The sequence below is a fragment of the Ovis aries genome, chromosome 7 (assembly GCF_016772045.2).
Source record: "Ovis aries strain OAR_USU_Benz2616 breed Rambouillet chromosome 7, ARS-UI_Ramb_v3.0, whole genome shotgun sequence".
Classification (NCBI taxonomy): domain Eukaryota; kingdom Metazoa; phylum Chordata; class Mammalia; order Artiodactyla; family Bovidae; genus Ovis; species Ovis aries.
Window position 1 is genome coordinate 6814715 of NC_056060.1, and position 23089 is coordinate 6837803.

The 23089-nt window shown below is 39.2% G+C and overlaps 1 protein-coding gene across 2 annotated transcripts in view; it reads right to left on the reverse strand.

The window, feature by feature from the left end:
* CERT1 (ceramide transporter 1) overlaps positions 1-23089 on the reverse strand; it is a 138755-nt gene that overhangs the window by 34078 nt on the left and 81588 nt on the right. For both annotated transcript variants that reach the window (XM_015096789.4, XM_015096790.3), the window contains one exon: positions 21571-21663. In XM_015096789.4, coding sequence (XP_014952275.2) covers positions 21571-21663 — 93 coding nt within the window. The remainder of the gene's footprint in view (positions 1-21570; positions 21664-23089) is intronic.

Genomic DNA, 23089 nt, shown 5'->3' on the forward strand with positions numbered 1-23089 from the left:
CAAAGCCTTTGACTTTGTGGATCACAATAAACTGTGGAAAATTCTGAAAGAGATGGGAATACAGACCACCTGACCTGCCTCTTGAGAAATCTGTGTGCAGGTCAGGAAGCAACAGTTAGAACTGGACATGGAACAACAGACTGGTTCCAAATAGGAAACGGAGTACGTCAAATATATGAGTACTCAATAAAAGGAGTAAAATATTGTCACCCTGCTTATTTAACTTATATGCAGAGTACATCATGAGAAATGCTGGACTGGAAGAAACACAAGCTGGAATTAAGATTGCCAGGAGAAATATCAATAACCTCAGATATGCAGATGACACCACCCTTATGCCAGAAAGAGAAGAGGAACTAAAAAGCCTCTTGATGAAAGTGAAAGAGGAGAGTGACAAAGTTGGCTTAAAGCTCAACATTCAGAAAACAAAGATCATGGCATCTGGTCCTATCACTTCATGGGAAATAGATGGGGAAACAGTGTCAGACTTCATTTTTGGGGGCTCCAAAATCACTGCAGATGGTGACTGCAGCCATGAAATTAAAAGACGCTTACTCCTTGGAAGAAAAGTTATGACCAACCTAGATAGCATATTCAAAAGCAGAGACATTACTTTGCCAACAAAGGTCCATCTAGTCAAGGCTATGGTTTTTCCTGTGGTCATGTATGGATGTGAGAGTTGGACTGCAAAGAAGGCTGAGCACCGAAGAATTGATGTGTTTGAACTGTGGTGTTGGAGAAGACTCTTGAGAGTCCCTTGGACTGCAAGGAGATCCAACCAGTCCATTCTGAAGGAGATCAGCCCTGGGATTTCTTTGGAAGGAATGATGCTAAAGCTGAAACTCCAGTACTTTGGCCACCTCATGCGAAGAATTGACTCATTGGAAAAGACTCTGATGCTGGGAGGGATTGGGGGCAGGAGGAGAAGGGGACGACCGAGGATGAGATGGCTGGATGGCATCACTGACTCAATGGATGTGAGTCTGAGTGAACTCTGGGAGTTGGTGATGGACAGGGAGGCCTGGCGTGCTGCGATTCATGGGGTCGCAAAGAGTTGGACATGACTGAGCGACTGAACTGAACTGACTGATACAGTCTATGGGGTTGCAAAGAGTCAGACACAACTGAATGACTTTCACTTTCAGTGTTTATAAAACCAAGATAAATGATGACGATAATGGGCTTTTAAAATTTCATTCATGATTTTAAAGTGTTTGCTTGTTCTCTTTTATGCCTAGCAGTGTCTTGCATTAGTTAAATCTTAAGGAATGGATTTAAGATTATAATTTCTGAGGCTACAGATGACAGAAACAGCTAAATCTTTGTTCAATAACTAGAACACTGTGAATGTTTGATAAGAACAGAACAAAGTCAAAGTTTGAATTAGTATCTAAAATCCAATGGTTCAAAACTTGAAAAGGAGAAAAATGTGTAAGAACAAGAACTACTTTAAGGATTACATAACTTGAAACTACAGGGATTTGACATAAAATTCATATTTTATGACAAGATAAAAATTTTAATGTAGAAAAAAACTTTTCTCTGCCCTTTGGCTCCCCCTTTCCCCTCCATTATTTGTTGTGTATCTGCACTATGCATCATGACCAACTCTGCCCCATCAAGAAAGCTACCTGCCTAAGGGATTCCTTGATGGCTCAGCTGATAGAGAATCCGCCTGCAATGCAGGAGACCTGGGTTCGATCCCTGGGTTGGGAAGAAGGGAATGGCTACTCACTCCAGTATTCTGGCCTGGAGAATCCCATGGACTGTATAGCCCAGAGGGTCGCAAAGAGTAGGACACGACTGAGCAAGTTTCACTTTTCAATCCTAAAGCGCGATACTTTCCTAGTATCAACAAGACAACTTCTAAAAAGATAAACTTCTTTCTTGACACTCAAGAAAGGCATCACATGGCATCACTTTGTTTCTGTAGAACTGGGTTATGCAAACTGTCGATATTACATCATTTGATGTCCTGCTCCCATCTCAAAAAATTTACACTACTGTGCTTTGACTTCTAATGGGCAGAACAGTTCTCCTCAATTTGCTTGAATACAATTTTCCATTTCTTTCTCAGATAGACTGATTAATTTTTATCGACATGCATGGTTTAGCTGGCAGGATGTCAGAGATGCCCACTAAATGACACTTGGGAGTCCACACAGAACCCATGCTCAGTGCCAAGCATGGGCCCACAGAGCCCCACCAGCTTACCAGGACTCCTCAGGTGTTCTGGTGAGCTCTCCTAGTATCCAAACCTCACAGTTGGAAGGACAATCCTGAAAATTTTATTCATGCTATTTCACTTAAGATTTGGAGTCTCAAGGGCCACTTATGCACTTCTTAGGCAGGACGTAGGGATTCTGGACAAGGGGCCCAGGGAAACACAGATGGCTAGATATTTGTTAAATTTGGCGTAAATTAAAAAAAAAAAAAAGGTTGATATATGGTCTGAACAAAGCTTTTGTTAGTGAAACAAGAGAATGAATTACTCAGCTCTGAGACTAAAGGAGCTCCACTACAATCAGTAAACACTACTCATGGGGGGAACTGAGGGGGAAGCACAAGCGAGGTTGATCACCTATGGTAGCTGCAGACTGCCACAGGGAGAACCACGCCCTGCAAGGTGAGCTCCTTGGGGCCAGACTCAGAACAAGCACACATCTGATCTGCCACACCGTCCTCAGAATGTTGTTCAGATCATATCTCATATCCCACATCTGAATTAGGCTACAAAATAGTTAGAAATTGTGCCTTACAGCCAAACCCTTTGGATGGACAATCACCAGTGGGAATACCAACTGGGTTTATGTACGCTTGCAAGTTCTTAAATGCAACGAGAGGATTTCGGCCCTGAAATGGTCGCAATAGGTTCTTTTAGCACTTCCAAACTGATGTTTTGCAACAGCAGTTTTTCTTTTCTAAAATTATATTAGCAGGAAAAAATATTCATCAGGCTAGCTTCTTAGACCCTTTGAGTTAGAAAGTCTACTAAATTGTTAAAATTTTACAGAGTTCTCATCTTAACTATCGTACCTATTTTAATTGGTATACATAAGCCCCCAAAGATTTCAAAATTTCAAGTCTCATTGAAAGATTTGCTGTAGAAGGCTAAAAAAAAGACTAATGATATAAAAGCTACCTAAAACTTTACTACTGTTCCCCTCTATTAATAATCTTCCATCTGAATTGCCTTTTTACTCACAAAACACTATCAAATGGTTACTTTTAGGAACGGGAACACATGAGGCGGGAACACATGAGGCTTGTAGGCAAGCCTCTTCAGATCAAAGGCCAAACAAGGGCCATAGTTAGAATTTCTTAAACCCAGGGAGAATCCTCAAAATTGTTTACAAATGGATTACTGAGTTGGGAGGTGGGAGGTCAATGGTTTGACTAAACTGACCATAGTACTTGAAGCCTGACAGAATTCGAGAGGGCTAGCTGGGAAGAGGCTCTGCCCCCAACCCGCCCCCCCCATAAGCTAAATGAAGGAAAGAAAGATTCCAACATAAGCGAATGGGTATATCAGTCCTTTGGTGTCACTGAGATGGCCACCCAATTCTTTGAGAAAGGGGGGGGAAAAAAAAGCCAAACCAAAAAACTTATTATACAAATCTAGCCTTTACAGCACTGAAGTGTGGCTCCAGAAATAATCCAAAGCCCACCAATCCTTTACCCCTCCCCAAACTCCCCTAATCATCTTAAGAGGTTTGTAAATAGAGGGGAAAAAATAATTCTGGCCTTGAGACGGGGTAGATAACTTGTTACTTCTCAAATAGAAACGTGAAGTGTCTTTCATCAGTCAGTGTAGTTCAGTTCAGTAGCTCAGTCGTGTCCGACTCTTTGGGACTCCATGAATTGCAGCACGCCAGGCCTCCCTGTCCATCACCAACTCCCAGAGTTCATCCAGACTCACGTCCATCGAGTTGGTGATGTCTCTCATAAATACTAGTAAAAAGGGTTTAGCAATCTAAACAGGTGATCTTGATTTGTTCCATTTGGCAGAAACCCAATTAGAATTCAACCTCTTTTATAACTGATGGATTTTACATCACTACACCTGATTTCTGGCTGAAATTCAGTAATAGGTGTGTTTCCTCGTATCTATACATGAGTGCTGTAGATGTGTGGTACTGTCAGAATTATTTGGTAAAATAGCTCTATTTAATTGGTTTAAAGGCAATTAAGCTCTTATGTAAGTACTCAAATATATAAGAACTTGGTCAGAATAAATTTCAGGTTTATATGGTCCAAAATATATTTAGTACTGACTTAATATCTGTTATTAAGTTAGCTTAAGCTTGTTTGCTTAAGTAATACAGACATGTCTTTAGAGCATAATACTTTTATTATACTTTAATTTACTAGAAATAAAATAAAATCTTACTATTCCTGTTAGAAAATTGTTCAGCAAGGAAAAATAACAATATGATGAAACTTTTAACCTTTTAGGAACAATTTATGTTTTGGGAATGTTTATATAAAATACTCCTTCTGGATTTTGGTAACTTGAACTTTTGAGCTGTGCTTCAGTTCAGTTCAGTTCAGTTACTCAGTCGTGTCTGACTCTCTGCGACCCCATGAATTGCAGCACGCCAGGACTCCCTGTCCATCACCAACACCCAGAGTTCACTCAAACTCACGTCTATTGAGTCAGTGATGCCATCCAGCCATCTCATCCTCGGTCGTCCCCTTCTCCTCCTGCCCACAATCTCTCCCAGCATCAGAGTCTTTTCCAATGAGTCAATTCTTCGCATGAGGTGGCCAAAGTACTGGAGTTTCAGCTTTAGCATCATTCCTTCCAAAGAAATCCCAGGGCTGATCTCCTTCAGAATGGATTGGTTGGATCTCCTTGCAGTCCAAGGGACTCTCAAGAGTCTTCTCCAACACCACAGTTCAAAAGCATCAGTTCTTTGGCGCTCAGCTTTCTTCACAGTCCAACTCGCACATCCATACATGACCACTGGAAAAACCATAGCCTTGACTAGATGGACCTTAGTCGGCAAAGTAATGTCTCTGCTTTTGAATATGCTATCTAGGTTGGTCATAACTTTCCTTCCAAGGAGTAGGCGTCTTTTAATTTCATGGCTGCAGTCACCATCTGCAGCGATTTTGGAGCCCCCCAAAAATAAAGTCTGACACTGTTTCTACTGTTTCCCCATCTATTTCCCATGAAGTGATAGGACCAGATGCCATGATCTTTGTTTTCTGAATGTTGAGCTTTAAGCCAACTTTGTCACTCTCCTCTTTCACTTTCATCAAGAGGCTTTTTAGTTCCTCTTCACTTTCTGGCATAAGGGTGGTGTCATCTGTATATCTGAGGTTATTAAATATTACTACCGGCAATCTTGATTCCAGCTTGCGTTTCTTCCAGTCCAGCATTTCTCATGAGGTACTGTGCATATAAGTTAAATAAGCAGGGTGACAATGTTTTACTCCTTTTATTGAGTACTCTTATATATTTGACGTACTCCGTTTCCTATTTGGAACCAGTCTGTTGTTCCATGTCCAGTTCTAACTGTTGCTTTCTGACTTGCATACAGATTTCTCAAGAGGCAGGTTAGGTGGTCTGGTATTCCCATCTCTTTCAGAATTTTCCAGTTTATTGTGATCCACAGAGTCAAAGGCTTTGGCATAGTCAATAAAGCAGAAATAGATGTTTTCCTGGAACTCTCTTGCTTTTTCCACGATCCAGCAGATGTTGGCAATTTGATCTCTGGTTCCTCTGCCTTTTCTAAAACCAGCTTGATCATCTGGAACTTCACGGTTCCCATATTGCTGAAGCCTGGCTTGGAGAATTTTGAGCATTACTTTACTAGCATGTGAGATGAGTGCAATTGTGTGGTAGTTTGAGCATTCTTTGGCATTGCCTTTCTTTGGGATTGGAATGAAAACTGACCTTTTCTAGTCCTGTGGCCACTGCTGAGTTTTCCAAATTTGCTGGCATATTGAGTGTAGCACTTTCACAGCATCATCTTTCAGGATTTGAAATAGCTCAACTAGAATTCCATCACCTGCATTAGCTTTGTTCATAGTGATGCTTTCTAAGGCCCACTTGACTTCACATTCCAGGATGTCTGGCTCTAGATGAGTGATCACACCATCGTGATTATCTGGGTTGTGAAGATCTTTTTTGTACAGTTCTTCTGTGTATTCTTGCCACCTCGTCTTAATATCTTCTGCTTCTGTTAGGTCCATACCAATTAAGAGTTGTGCTTAATTAACATAAATAATGGGAATCCACTGAATACCCAAGTTGTTTCCAAGTAAGATATTGGCACATTATTTACAGAACACAGGTTTCCTTTTGCAGAGAAACTCCTAAAAGGTACTTGGAGGATTACTGATATGATGCCACATCAAGACATTTTCTTTAAGAAAGTGAATGTTTTCTAGCAACAAATAGTATTTATAAACTTGCCAATCTAAAGAATAATGTAAAACACAGTTTTTAAGTGCTTACTTTTTACTAGAAACTGGGTTTTAAGGTTAAGAATTATAATATGTATAACTAAAGCTACTAAAATAGTAAGGGAAACATTTTAGTATGCAAGGAAGATGGGAAGCATGTTTTCACTAAAAGACTATGAGAGGGACTTTGGGGGTGGTTCAGTGCCTAAGAATCCACACTCCCAATGCAGGGGATGCAGGTGCGATCCCTGGCCAGGGAACTGGATCCCAGATGCTGCAACTAAGAGTTCACATGCCACAACTAAAGATGACGTGTGCCCCAACTAAGACCTGGGGTGCAGCCAAATAAATACATAAATAAAAAAATTTAAATGCATGAGTAAAAAGTATGAGGATAGTTTTGTCTTAGAGCTAGCTGGTTGTTTCTGAATGGAAAGAATAGGAAAAGTAATACGGATACACAAAGTTGTTAAAGGGTTGAGGAAAAGGAACACTGAGAAAAGAGTTTTGTACATGGTTGGGAACGGCTAAGGTAAGACTCAATTAAGAAAATGATTTTTAAAGGTACAGTATACGAAACTTGAATTTAGTTTTCTCTCTCTTAATTTAGTTTCCTTATAATACTGAGCTGCTTTTAGTAAGAGATAGTGTGAGTTTCTTTGCCTTTTGGTGATTTACGACAACCTTTGAGCTCTTTTACTCTCATGCTGGTTAAATGACACTGACCTATGATCCTATTTAACCAGGTTTTGAAATTTTTTGGTATTTTTGACAAACTTTCCAAAGATCAACTTCTAAATGAAGTTCACTGGACCTTTAGTTAACTTTGAGGTTTTTCAAAGGGTCCCTGGTATATCTCAAATTATTTGTTTTCTCTCCATCTCAGAGAGAAGAGTAATTAACTATTAGGCCTATTTGGTATGTTAAATTACATGGGAAGTATTATCAAATTTGAGTGGTGATAAAACTTCTGAGGTCCTATTAAATGGGTAAATGTTGTAACTAGAAAGTCTAGCTTCCCTGGTGGCTCAAACGGTAACGAACATGCCTGCGATGCAGGAGACGCAGGTTTGATCCCTGGGTTGGGAAGATCCCCTGGAGGAGGAAATGACAACCCATTCCAGTATTCTTGCCTGGAAAGTTCCATGGACAGAGGAGCCTGGTGGGCTACAGTCAATGGGTAGTCTGGTGGGCTATAGTCTATGGGGTCGCAAAGAGTTGTTTATGACTGAGCAACTAACACTTTTACTTTTATAGAAATTCTAGAAATTATATAGAACTCCAGAAATGTCCTGGTAACATGTGACCAGTTATAATTCTAGAAATTATCTTAAATTGTTTTATGTCACAGCAGTAACAAAGTTTGTCAATTGGACTGGAATCAGGTGTTTAACTTTTCAAATCTTTTGTAATTTATGGACAGTTATTGTTTTACTCCAATGTTTGGGCAAAAATACTTCATTTTCAAGAATATTCATAAAAGAACTTTTTTACAAGTACAGGTTTCTGATAACTTTCAGATCATACCACTGAACTGGATAAGAAATTAAAGACTTCTGATGGAGAACTGGATGGTTTCATAAAAGTGCTAACTGAAGATTAAGATCTAGGATTAGTCTCACAGGACTGAATGAACTTATGAGTATGGTTATAATTTTTGTTTTTCGTCTGAAATACTATTCATTTTAAATCTGCTTTCCAGATATAAAGAAACCCTTAGTCTACACCTCTCTATATAGAACTAAAACATTTATCTTTTCTATCTGAGCCCTTCAGAATCTGTAAACTCTTAGGTTCCCAACAACTTACCCAGGTATACAAGGCAGGACACCTACTAACAGGTGCAGGAATCTCAAGGTATTCAGGGAATCTAGAGAAGAGAGAAATTCACCTAAACCCAGCACCCAAATCTACATTTATCACAGGAAGAATCCATGACATGCCTTTGGTGTGGCTTTCCTGGCCTCGAGAGTTTAAGTTAAACTGAGAATCGTTATGAAAAGTTCCATCAGAGCCAATTTAAAGAGTCTATATGGTCAGACATTTTGTGAACAAATTAGTCTTAATGTGGCTCTATTTGGTAGAAATTATGGTAATTTTAGAGAAGATAATGTTTAAGTGGATATTAAATTCTAATTTTATTAAATGAGGTCTTCACTACTGCCTAAGATTCTTTTCCAAGATAGTTTCCTTGTTGTCATATTATTGTAAAGTTTAGTTATTAAAAGGGCATTCGAAGTATGTTTCTGAAGCTTATCACAGTAATTTAACTTTGGATGAAGACCAGATGTGCCATGACCTGCAACCAGGAGATTATTCCTACTGGAAGAGGTCTCAGGTAAAGGACTCAGTCACATTAGAAGGGACTGTATTAGGCCTCCCCTCCTGAATAAAATGCAACTCCTGTTTCTGACAACTGACTTCAACTAAAAACAGTATTATCAGACCAGCACAAGAAGACATCTGAAGGAGACAGCTAATCCAAGATGCTGGACCAGGTCTGCATACTGGTAACTTTGGTAACTGCTTATACTCATTTTTCGGTGGGGCAGGGGGAACTCATATCTTTGCTTATGAATCAGATGTATTTCTTTCTTTAGTTCAGTCACTCAGTCATGTCTAACTCTTTGCAACCCCATGGACTGCAGAACGCCAGGCTTCCCTCTCCATCACCAATGCTGGGAGCTCGCTCAAACTCATGTCCATCGAGTTGGTGATACCATCCAACCATCTCATCCTCTATCGTCCCCTTCTCCTCCTGCCTTCAATCTTTCCCAGCATCAGGGTATTTTCTAATGAGTCGGTTTTTTGGTTTCAGTTTCTTTCTTGGGCTCAATATTTGCAGGTTTAGAATTAATCTAATCACTGGGTTTGGGGCCAATTACCTGTGGCCCAGGTTGTCCTGCTGGATTTCTCCTCTCCAAGGCTCTAACTGGATGGCCCTTGGACATTTTGTTTTAAAGAAACTCTAGCACCATGCAAGCTAACATCACTGCCAATATCCCTAAGTGAGATGCTCTTACCTGGCCAAGTAAAGATGCCTATTCTGAATCTGGCCATAAACAGCCCATTTCATTAGATGGTGAATACTGGGTAGCTCCTACAAGGAGCCAGTGGATTTACAGAACAAATTCATGACCTTGGTTTTTCCCAGGTTGGTTAGGAAAACACATAATTCATTTGCCTTGGGCTTAAGACCCCTTATGGGTAGCTTCTGTTGATCTGTAATGTGAGTACACTGGTTTCTATCAGGTATCCAACGGTATGACCATCTGGCCACAATATGTGGTAACTCATTTTATGACACATGAAGAGCTAAATTTCCACTCTGAACGATCTTCTTCCCAGTTCAGGGGAAACACTAGGAAAAGAGTTCAGTTTCGGAGGATCTTGGCTTAAATCTCTATTAATGATGTTGTTGGTCCTCCTGACAATTTAAATTACAGTTTGTGGAGTTACAAAGTGATAGTTTCTTGCCTTCCATACTGTGTGCCACCTGCTAACAGTAAAACAATGATGTCTAAACCACTTGAATTTGTATATCACATCTATGTAGTGCTCTATAAAATAATGGGCATACACACTGCACATGTGAGGAAAGCTGGGTTAAATAGTATTGGACAACCTGGAATCAGCTCTCAGTACCTGCTGAACATTCTGCTAGTATAATTCCCCCCGCCAAAAGAGAACTGAGCTATGGGGACCCAGCACTGACAGACATGATGGACTGATCAAGGGCAGGTGAGCAACAACCCTGGCATCAAGGGACCAAACATTTGATTGCCTGATGCTTTCTATCAAAAGGTTAAAGATCAAGAGGGAAACTGTGAAATAAAATTAATATTTTATGGCAAGACAAGAAAAATTTAAATGTTTTTTAAAAAAACTTTTTCTCTGCCCTTTGGCCTCCCCTTTCCCTGCTACTGTATACTGTATTATCTGCATCTTACATCATGACCAAATTTTCCCCATTGACAAAAACACCTGCCCAATCCTAAAACACAACGTTCTCCTAGCATCTACTCCTTAAAAGATAACCTTCCTTCTTGATCTTGGAGTGAGTCATGTTACCTACCAGCAGAACAGAGCTGTGTAAACTGTCATTATTACATCATCTGATTTGATGTAGAGCCTTTTGCCTCAAAAACACTTCTAATGGATGGAACAGCATCTCAGAACTTTCTGAGATGCTGTTCCTAGGATATAATCCTTACGCTCCAATAAAAATTTCCATTTCTTTCTTAATTTTTCATCAATAGAGAATTGATGAGGAAAAACTGAAGTCCCCTTAACTATTAAAAGAGAAAGAGGGAGGTGCATTTCAACTAGGTGGGAAAAAGATGGTTTAGTCAACAATTCCAACTAGAATATAAAATTACAGATTCCTCCATTACATCATAATTTATAAAAAATCAGATGTGTTAATATATTTAGAAGAGATCACTGAAAAAAAGAACAGAAAATATAGATAATTATTTGAAGTACAGTGTGAAAGGATTTCAATCTAAAATGGAATCTGAGGATGTGAAATGGGAATCACATGTCTGTACCTAAAGAATGGAACTTAACTAAGAGAATGATTTCCCGTAAATGCCAGATCAACAGAAGACAGAGCCTTATCTCCAAACCAATGACCATCTGCCAAGTATCTTTCCCCATCTTCAAGCTAAAGAACTGACTTGCCTGGACTCTGGCTGGACCTCCCTTGTCTGCACTCCTTGCCGATAAAATACAGCTTGCCCCACAGCCTCTACAAAGCTGCCTGTAACTTGTTATTCGGCATGCATTTCCCAAATTACAATCTCTGCTATTCCCAAATAAACTCAATTTCTGGCAATTTGAGACTGCCTCAGTTTACATCTTTAGGCCAAAAAAAGAACACTTTTTAAAACATGAAAAAAACATAAGGATAACTGTATCAAGACTGTGAGTTAAATACAAGAAAGTATAAAATTTTACATGGCAAAACTAAGAAGATTTTTAACTATGAAAACGAAGAAAATTGAGAAATGAAGTCAATCCTGTCAATCTTCTAAATCAAGAGAGGAAAAACACCCAAATTCTAACAAGAAAAATGTCAAGGGATGTGTCTAAGAGCCACTAACGAAGAAATGCAAATAAACAGTAAAAACGTTTTTAAAAGAAAGCCTAAGTCACATCAATAAAGCAATCTCTTTAAACTAATGAACAGGGGCGGTCCTGAGATGGCGGAGGAATAGGACAGGAAGACCACTTTCTCCCTCACAAATTCCTCAAAAGAACATTTCAACACTGAGCAAACTCCACAAAACAACTTCTGTAGGCTGGCAGAGGACATCAGGCAAGAGAAAAGCAGACCATTGTCTTCAAAAACAGGTAGGAAAAAATATAAAAGACGAAAAAGGAGACAAAGGAGGTGGGGAGGGAGCTCCGTCCTGGGAAGGAAAGCCTGTCCCGGAAAGGGAATTATAAGAAGAGAGGTTTCCAAACACCAGGAAATACTCTCCCTGCCGAGTCTGTGGCGAGCCTTGGAAACACAGAGGGCAACATAACAGAAAGGGAAAAATGAAGAAATAATTAAAACCAAGAGATTACAAGCCCACCAGTAACTCCCCCAGCGGAAAAGCAGCACAGACGCCTGCATCCGCCATTGGGAAGTGGGGGCAGGGCAGGGACGCGCGGGAGGCGCGGGCTGCAGAGCTTTGTAAGAATCGGGCAGGAACGCCCCACGCGCAACCAGAACGATCTAACTTGGGCTAGCAAACCAGACTGTGGGATAGCTACCACGCAAAAAGCTCGAACATAAGACACCGCCAGGACTGAGCACAGAACAAAGGACGGAGCGGAAAAAGCCGGCTGCAGACCATCCCCCGCCGGGGACAGACAGCCAGAGCCGTAAGGACTGGAAAGGGGCAATTGCAGACCCGGAGAGACTTCACTTACCAAACTGCAAGCAGGCTTCTTTGCTAGGACTTCTGGGGGTGCTGGACAGTCATCATCTGCCCCACAAGGGGAGCCAGCGGTCCACCCAGAAAACTGAGCAGCAGAGGCAGAAAAGGCGACAAGTCGCAGCGATCGTGCTCGCCAAACTCCTGAGCTACTCGGACCCGGGAAGGGCACAAAGCACAGTCCCAACTGTATCTGTGCCTCTGAGGGCTACCTGAGCGCCGAACCTGAGCGGCTTAGACCGGGTAGTGCACGCAGCCTAGGGCCGGCCTCAGACGGTTCCCGGCTGAGCATCATAGAGCCGGAGCGGTTTGTACGCCGCGAGAAGGGACAGGTCCAGCGGGGCTGAGACACTGTGTGCACACGACAGTGCTATTTGTTTGCAGCATGCCCCCCTCCCCACAGCGCGACTGAACTAGTGAGCCTAAAAAACCAGCATAAAGAAGTTAAACAGAGGGAACCGCCTTGGAAGTGACCCCACAATGCCCACAACATCAGAGAAGGGGCAAATATATTTTTACTATTTTAAAAATCATTCCTTTTTCTTTTCCTTTTTTAAATTTTTTCTGACTTTTTTTTTTAATAGTTAAGTCTTCTATTTCTCCTCTAATTTTTATTTCTATAACCTACTAATATTCAAAAAAAAAAGACTTTTTTTTTTTTTTAAGGCAAACACCATATATAGTCTCTGGGTGGTTATTGGTGTTTTGTTTTGTTTTTTAATTCTTGTGGCTTTTTTTTCTTTTTTCCTTTTTCCTTCTGCTTCTTTTCTTTAATATTGTATTTTTGAAAATCCAACCTCTTCTCTAGATTTTTAATCTTTGCTCTTGGGTTTTTGTTGTCAATTTTGTACATTTAAAAACCCAAACTTCACTACCCAAGTTTACCTGAGAGCGAGATTACTGGCTTGACCACTCTCTCCTCCTTTGGACTCTCCTTTTTCTCCACCAGGTGGCCTCTGTCTCTTTTCTCCCCCATCTCTTCTCTATCCAACTCTGTGAATCTCTGTGTGTTCCAGACGGTGGAGAACACCTAAGGAACTGGTTACTGGCAGGATTTGTCTCTCTCCTTCTCATTCCTCTCTCTTATCCTCCTGGCCACCTCAGTCTACTTCCTCCCTCTCCTCTTCCCTGTATAACTCCATAAATACCTCTGAGCGGTCCAGATTATGGAACGCACATAAGGAAATGACTACTGGCTAGCTTGCTCTCTCCTCTTTTGATCTCACCGCATCTCATTCCAGTCACCTCTAACTACCCCCTCCCTCTTCTCTTCTCCTTGTAACTCAGTGAACCTCTCTGGGTGTCCCTCAAAGTGGAGAAACTTTTCATCTTTAACCTAGATGCTTTATCATTGGTACTATATAGATGCAGAAGTCTAGAGGCTACTGTAAAAATAAAACTGAAAACCAGAAGCAGGAGGCTTAAGTCCAAAGCCTGAAAACATCAGAGAACTCCTGAATTCAGGGAACATTAAGCAATAGGAGCTCATCAAATGCCTCCATACCTACACTGAAACCAAGCTGCACCCAAGGACCAACAAGTTCCAGAACAAGACATACCACGCAAATTCTCCAGCAACACAGGAACACACTCCTGAGCTTCAATATACAGGCAGCTCAAAGTTACTCCAAAACCTTTGACATCTCATAACCCATTACTGATCACTCCACTGCACTCCAGAGAGAAGAAACCCAGCTCCACCCACCAGAGCTCCAACACAAGCCTCCCTAACCAGGAAACCTAGACAAGGCACTGATACAACCCCACCCACAGTGAGGAAGCTCCATAATAAAGAGAACTCGACAAATTACCAGAATATAAAAAGGCCACCCCAAACGCAGCAATATAATCAAGATGAAGAGACAGAGGAATACTCAGAAGGTAAAGGAACACGAGGGTTGCCCACCAAACCAAATAAAAGAGGAAGAGGTAGGGAATCTACCTGAGAAAGAATTCCGAATATTGATAGTGAAAATGATCCAAAATCTTGAAATCAAAATGGAATCACAGATAAATAGCCTAGAGACAAGGATTGAGAAGATGCAAGAAAGGTTTAACAAGGACCTAGAAGAAATAAAAAAGAGTCAAAATATAATGAATAACGCAATAAATGAGATCAGAAACACTCTGGAAGCAACAAATAGCAGAATAACGGAGGCAGAAGATAGGATTAGTGAAATAGAAGATAGAATGGTAGCTATAAATGAATCAGAGAGGAAACAAGAAAAACGAATTAAAAGAAATGAGGACAATGTCAGAGACCTCCAGGACAATATGAAACGTTCCAACATTCGAATTATAGGAGTCCCAGAAGAAGAAGACAAAAAGAAAGACCATGAGAAAATTGAAAACTGCCCTAAAATGGGGAAGGAAATAATCACCCAAGTCCAAGAAACACGGAGAGTTCCAAATAGGATAAACCCAAGGCAAAACACCCCAAGACACATATTAATCAAATTAACAAAGATCAAACACAAAGAACAAATATTAAAAGCAGCAAGGGAAAAACAACAAATAACACACAAGGGGATTCCCATAAGGATAACAGCTGATCTTTCAACAGAAACTCTTCAGGCCAGGAGGGAATGGCAAGACATACTTAAAGTGATGAAAGACAATAACCTACAGCCCAGATTACTGTACCCAGCAAGGATCTCATTCAAATACGAAGGAGAAATCAAAAGCTTTACAGACAAGCAAAAGCTGAGAGAATTCAGCACCACCAAACCAGCTCTCCAACAAATTCTAAAGGATATTCTCTAGACAGGAAACACAAAGAGGGTGTATAAACCCGAACCCAAAACAATAAAGAAAATGGTAACAGGATCATACTTATCAATAATTACCTTAAACGTAAATGGGTTGAATGCCCCAACCAAAAGACAAAGACTGGCCGAATGGATACAAAAACAAGACCCCTCTACATGCTGCTTACAAGAGACCCACCTCAAAACAAGGGACACATACAGACTGAAAGTGAAGGGCTGGAAAAAGATATACCACACAAATAGAGACCAAAAGAAAGCAGGAGTGGCAATACTCATATCCGATAAAATAGACTTTAAAACAAAGGCTGTGATAAGAGACAAAGAAGGCCAGTACATAATGATCAAAGGATCAATCCAAGAAGAAGATATAACAATTATAAATATATATGCACCCAATATAGGAGCACCGCAATATGTAAGACAAATGCTAACAAGTATGAAAGGGGAAATCAACAGTAACACAATATTAGTGGGAGACTTTAATACCCCACTCACACCTATGGACAGATCAACTAAACAGAAAATCAACAAAGAAACGCAAACTTTAAATGATACATTAGACCAGTTAGACCTAATTGATATCTATCGGACATTTCACCCCAAAACAACGAATTTCACCTTTTTCTCAAGTGCTCATGGAACATTCTCCAGGATAGATCACATCCTGGGCCATAAAGCTAAACTTGATAAATTCAAAAAATCGAAATCATTCCAAGCATCTTTTCTGACCATAATGCACTAAGATTAGATCTCAATTACAGGAGAAAAACTATTAAAAATTCCAACATATGGAGGTTGAACAACACACTTCTGAATAACCAACAAATCACAGAAGAAATCAAAAAAGAAATCAAAATATGCATAGAAACTAATGAAAATGAAAACACAACAACCCAAAACCTGTGGGACACTATAAAAGCAGTGCTAAGAGGAAAGTTCACAGCAATACAGGCATACCTCAAGAAACAAGAAAAAAGTCAAATAAATAACCTAACTCTACACCTAAAGCAACTAGAAAAGGAAGAATTGGAGAACCCCAGAGTTAGTAGAAGGAAAGAAATCTTAAAAATTAGGGCAGAAATAAATGCAAAAGAAACAAAAGAGACCATAGCAAAAATCAACAAAGCCAAAAGCTGGTTCTTTGAAAGGATAAATAAAATTGACAAACCATTAGCCAGACTCATCAAGAAGCAACGAGAGAAAAATCAAATCAATAAAATTAGAAATTAAAATGGAGAGATCACAACAGACAACACAGAAATACAAAGGATCATAAGAGACCACTATCAGCAGTTATATGCCAATAAAATGGACAACGTGGAAGAAATGGACAATTTTCCAAAACTGAACCAGGAAGAAATAGAAAATCTTAACAGACCCATCACAAGCATGGAAATTGAAACTGTGATCAGAAATCTTCCAGCAAACAAAAGCCCAGGTCCAGACGGCTTCACAGCTGAATTCTACCAAAAATTTCGAGAAGAGCTAACACCTATCCTCCTCAAACTTTTCCAGAAAATTGCAGAGGAAGGTAAACTTCCAAACTCATTCTATGAGGCCACCATCACCCTAATACCAAAACCTGACAAAGATGTCACAAAAAAAGAAAACTACAGGCCAATATCACTGATGAACATAGATGCAAAAATCCTCAACAAAATTCTAGCAATCAGAATCCAACAACACATTAAAAAGATCATACACCATGACCAAGTGGGCTTTATCCCAGGGATGCAAGGATTCTTCAATATCCGCAAATCAATCAATGTAATTCACCACATTAACAAATTGAAAAATAAAAACCATATGATTATCTCAATAGATGCAGAGAAGGCCTTTGACAAAATTCAACATTCATTTATGATAAAAACTCTCCAGAAAGCAGGAATAGAAGGAACATACCTCAACATAATAAAAGCTATCTATGACAAACCCACAGCAAACATTATCCTCAATGGTGAAAAATTGAAAGCATTTCCCCTAAAGTCAGGAACAAGACAAGGGTGCCCACTTTCACCGCTACTATTCAACATAGTTCTGGAAGTTTTGGCCACAGCAATCAGAGCAGAAAAAGAAATAAAAGGAATCCAAATTGGAAAAGAAGAAGTAAAACTTTCACTGTTTGCAGATGACATGATCCTCTACATAGAAAACCCTAAAGACTCCACCAGAAAATTACTAGAGTTCATCAGTGAATATAATAAAGTTGCAGGATATAAAATCAACACACAGAAATCCCTTGCATTCCTATACACTAATAATGAGAAAGTAAGAAATTAAGGAAAGAATTCCATTCACCATTGCAACGAAAAGAATAAAATACTTAGGAATATATCTACCTAAAGAAACTAAAGACCTATACATAGAATACTATAAAACACTGGTGAAAGAAATCAAAGAGGACACTAATAGATGGAGAAATATACCATGTTCATGGATTGGAAGAAGCAATATAGTGAAAATAAGTATACTACCCAAAGCAATTTACAAATTCAACGCAATCCCTATTAAGCTACCAGCCACATTTTTCACAGAACTAGAACAAATAATTTCAAGATTTGTATGGAAATACAAAAAACCTCGAATAGCCAAAGCAGTCTTGAGAAAGAAGAATGGAACTGGAGGAATCAACTTGCCTGACTTCAGGCTCTACTACAAAGCCACAGTCATCAAGACAGTATGGTACTGGCACAAAGAGAAATATAGATCAATGGAACAAAATAGAAAGCCCAGAGATAAATCCACACACATATGGATAGCTTATCTTTGACAAAGGAGGCAAGAATATACAATGGAGTAAAGACAATCTCTTTAACAAGTGGTGCTGGAAAAACTGGTCAACCACTTGTAAAGAATGAAACTAGATCACTTTCTAACACCACACACAAAAATAAACTCAAAATGGATTAAAGATCTAAATGTAAGACCAGAAACTATAAAACTCCTAGAGGAGAATATAGGCAAAACACTCTCCGACATAAATCACAGCAGGATCCTCTATGATCCACCTCCCAGAATACTGGAAATAAAAGCAAAAATAAACAAATGGGATCTAATTAAAATTAAAAGCTTCTGCACAACAAAGGAAAATATAAGCAAAGTGAAAAGACAGCCTTCTGAATGGGAGAAAATAATAGCAAATGAAGCAACTGACAAACAACTAATTTCAAAAATATACAAGCAACTTATGCAGCTCAATTCCAGAAAAATAAACGACCCAATCAAAAAATGGGCCAAAGAACTAAACAAACATTTCTCCAAAGAAGACATATGGATGGCTAACAAACACATGAAAAGATGCTCAACGTCACTCATTATTAGAGAAATGCAAATCAAAACCACAATGAGGTACCACTTCACACCAGTCAGAGTGTCTGCGATCCAAAAATCTACAAGCAATAAATGCTGGAGAGGGTGTGGAGAAAAGGGAACCCTCCTACACTGTTGGTGGGAATGCAAACTAGTATAGCCACTTTGGAAAACAGTGTGGAGATTCCTTAAAAAATTGCAAATAGAACTACCTTATGACCCAGCAATCCCACTGCTGGGCATACACACTGAGGAAACCAGAATTGAAAGAGACACATGTACCCCAATGTTCATCGCAGCACTGTTTATAATAGCCAGGACATGGAAACAACCTAGATGTCCATCAGCAGATGAATGGATAAGAAAGCTGTGGTACATATACACAATGGAGTATTACTCAGCTGTTAAAAAGAATACATTTGAATCAGTTGTGATGAGATGGATGAAACTGGAGCCGATTATACAGAGTGAAGTAAGCCAGAAAGAAAAACACCAATACAGTATACTAATGCATATATATGGAATTTAGAAAGATGGCAATGACGACCCTGTATGCAAGACAGCAAAAAAGACACAGATGTGTATAACAGACTTTTGGACTCAGAGGGAGAGGGAGAGGGTGAGGGTGGGATGATTTGGGAGAATGGCATTGTAACATGTATACTATCATGTAAGAATTGAATCGCCAGTCTCTGTCCGACGCAGGATACAGCATGCTTGGGGCTGGTGCACAGTGATGACCCAGAGAGACGTTATGGGGAGGGAGGTGGGTGGGGGTTCATGTTTGGGAACGCATGTACACCCGTGGTGGATTCATGTCAATGTATGGCAAAACCAATACAGTATTGTAAATTAAAATAAAGGAAAAAAAAAATAAACTAATGAACATACAAACCTACCACAAGGACCCTCCTTTTCTCTCCTCTGAAATAACAAAAGGGGAGACAAACATGCAATCATACAGTCGTACAAACAAGTTCCATTTGGAGAGTGCATTCATAAGTTCAATTTGTTCGAAAGTCCAACACAGTTAGCTCAGGTACCAAACTAACACAATGGGCTATATGGTACTGCACTGCAATAAGTTTATAATACTTTTCACACAAATAATTTACACTACTATAGAGTACACAAAAGCACAGCCACTTGTAGAGGATGTACACACGGCAATGTACATCACCTCACATACGTGAACCAACTGATGTGACTGGACATGCGAATGCATGCTTGCAGTATGAAAAAAATAGGGCACGTTTTAAAGGCTCATAGTCCCCCCCAAACAAACCTAAAATAGCAAATCAACTTGCTCAGCTTCAGAATAAAAGTTAAAATTTTTCTTTTAACAGCTAATATTTCAGTAATCTAGACTTTAAAATCCACGACAACAGCTGATTATGTAATTTTTATACATTCTGGAAGGAATGAAATGACACCTTATTAATTTAAAAATATTATCACTCAAGTCTTCATACTACAGATTTTCACAGCTGGAAATTAGTCCCAACATAAAAAATATTATCAACAGCAGGTCTTTTTTTCCTTTCTAGAATAAGAACGGCAAGGAATTTTTCTTCTACTTTCTTAAATACAATCTAATGTCTTTTCTTTAAACATTCTGCTTCCATGCCAATGATATTCCTTGTGCTCCTATATGTGGGTGTATATGGAGAGGCAGATTCTACTAACACCTTAACAAATAACAAAATGGGGAAAGAAGCTGATTTCAGACATTTTTCAAACATAAAGGTGAGGCAATTAGAACAATTCATGCTCTGCTATGGATAAGACCTCACAGTATACAGGACAAACTAAAATCTTTCACCAGTCAAGTTCTCGGAGTTTTCCTCTGTAGGTTGCTTTTATTTAAAAAAACAAAAACAAAAAAATAGAATTAGGGACTTCGGGAGAAATATCAATAACCTCAGATATGCAGATAACACCACCCTTATGGCAGAAAGTGAAGAGGAACTAAAAAGCCTCTTAATGAAAGTGAAAGTGGAGAGTGAAAAAATTGGCTTAAAGCTCAACATTCAGAACACTAAGATCATGGCTTCTGACCCAATAACTTCATAGCAAATAGATGGGGAAACAGTGGAAACAGTGGCAGACTTTATTTTTGAGCACTCCAAAATCACTGCAGATAGTGAATGCAGCCATGAAATTAAAAGACCCTTACTCCTTGGCAGGAAAGTTATGACCAACCCAGATAGCATATTAAAAAGCAGAGACGTTACTTCACCAACAAAGATCTGTCCAGTCAAGGCTATGGTTTTTCCAGTAGTCACATATGGACGTGAGAGTTGGACTGTGAAGAAGGCTGAGCGCCGAAGAATTGATGCTTTTGAACTGTGGTGTTGGCGAAGACTCTTGAGAGTCCCTTGGACTGCAAGGAGATCCAACCAGTCCATTCTGAAGGAGATTAGCCCTGGGATTTCTTTGGAAGGAATGATGCTAAAGCTGAAACTCCAGTACTTTGACCACCTCATGCAAAGAGCTGACTCATTGGAAAACACTCTGATGCTGGGAGGTATTGGGGGCAGGAGGAGAAGGGGGCGACAGAGGGAGATGGCTGGATGGCATCACTGATTCACTGATTCGATGGACGTGGGTCTGAGTGAACTCCAGGAGTTGGTGATGGACAGGGAGGCCTGGCGTGCTGCGATTCATGGGGATGCAAGGAGTCGGACACAACTGAGTGACTGAACTGAATTGAACTGAACTTGGAGGTCCAGTGGTTAAGACTCTGCAGTCCCAATGCAGAGAGCACAGGTTCAATCCCTGGCTGGAAAACTAAGATCCCACATGCTTTACAATGCAAGCAAAAAAAATAATGCATCTATTGATTTCAAATAATAAAATTAAAAAAAAAGAAAGAGTTACAAGGTAATATCAATAAGTATAACCCTCACAGGCAAGACAAAAACTTGTCCTATAAAGTAGACAGGCCTAGTAATGAGCCTTTTAAGGCTCTTTATTTAAAGTTTTGTAGGAAAAAAAATCTTTTCAGGGTAAGCCTAGCATATATATTATAAAATATTCAAAATACTTAAAGGTTACAAAAGCACAATATAAAAATCACTTTTGTGACATAAATATATATTATGTTTTTTCTACGTGTGTCTTTTTCTAAGGCCAAAACTATAGTTTCATACCTCATAATCTGGTCCTCCAAAGTGGGATTTTTTCTTAAGTTCTGTCATGGCATTTTTGTAGGCTTCCTCCACTCTTCTTCTCTTCTCAGTTTCCTTTAAAAAATAAAACCAGATGAAGAATTTATCATGTGATATGGGATTTTTTTTTTTACATTTCACCAAAATTTTATAATTTGGCCAAAAAAAATAACTCTTACTCCTGTAAGAATTTGTCTTCTGCTAAAAAAAAAAAAAAAGGAAAAAGAAAAAAATGAGTATTCCTCTGCTCAAGAAAACACTTTTTTTCTGGGCCATATATCACATACAAGCTACCATTAAGATCACCTAGTAGGTAGGTTTGGAGAAGGAAATGGCAACCCACTCCAGTATACTTGCCTGGAGAATTCCACAGACAGAGGAACCTGGCAGGCTACAGTCCATGGGGTCGCAAAGAGTTGGACACGACTGAGCACCTAACACATACACACTAGGTAGGTTATATATTTAAATGGATTAAGTAACTACCAAAGTATCTACATGTCAAAAAAACAAGAGAGATAAATTAGCATTAGAGAAACATCTATAATATACAGTCATGTGTCTGTTTCCCTCAGTAGGAGCTAAATTAATTTTGTTATAGAGGAAAAAAAGCAAGTAATGGATGCCAGGAAGAAAAAAACTCAATAATTGGTAAAACCAATCACTACAAAAAAGATATTCTGAGAGATGTTTCTTATACTTTCCAACTGCTGGATTAAATTATTTTAGAGCTGAAAAAGAGCTTGGATTTCTACTTTAACCTTCTGCTTTTATAGATAAGGTCTATAGCTCTCAGAATCTGCCAAAAGATCCAAGGAGGCTGGCCTTGGCAACAACTTCAAACTTTCTTTTTTAGAACAATGGACTGCAATGGGTCAAATCTGATATTAAAGCCTAACAGAATTATTATTAATATAAAGAACCTAACATCTTTATTCCTTCACCTCAAATATTTAAGGATTAAAGTCCAAACAGAACTCACACAGAGATTACCCAGTTCTAAAATCCCTACCTGATTAAGCTGGTGCAAATCAATGAATTAGTATACTAGGCCTACAAACTGATTTTTGTGTACTGAAGTGAAGAGAGGACTACAGAACCATCAGAATGGCTAAGATTAAAATATAAAAAATCACTCACAAAACAATGACAATACCAAGTGCTGTCAAGGGTGAAAAGCAATTAAAATTCTCACTTACTTGCTGGTGGGGATATAAACTGATATAACTACTTTGGAAAACTGTCTACCTCTATACACCTAAAGCTAAGTATATACCTCATGAACTGATAATTCTACTGCTTGGTATATGCCCAAAATTTAAAAAATGTCCATCCGCAGGAAAAAGGAAAAAACACAGTAAAGTCATAGAATGAAAATGCATCATACAATGAAGAGTATACAGCAATAATACTATATAACAATAAAAAACAACAAATTATCATTACAAGTTACAAGATGAAGGAACTTCACAGTCAGTGTTGGGGAGGGGGCAGCCAGACA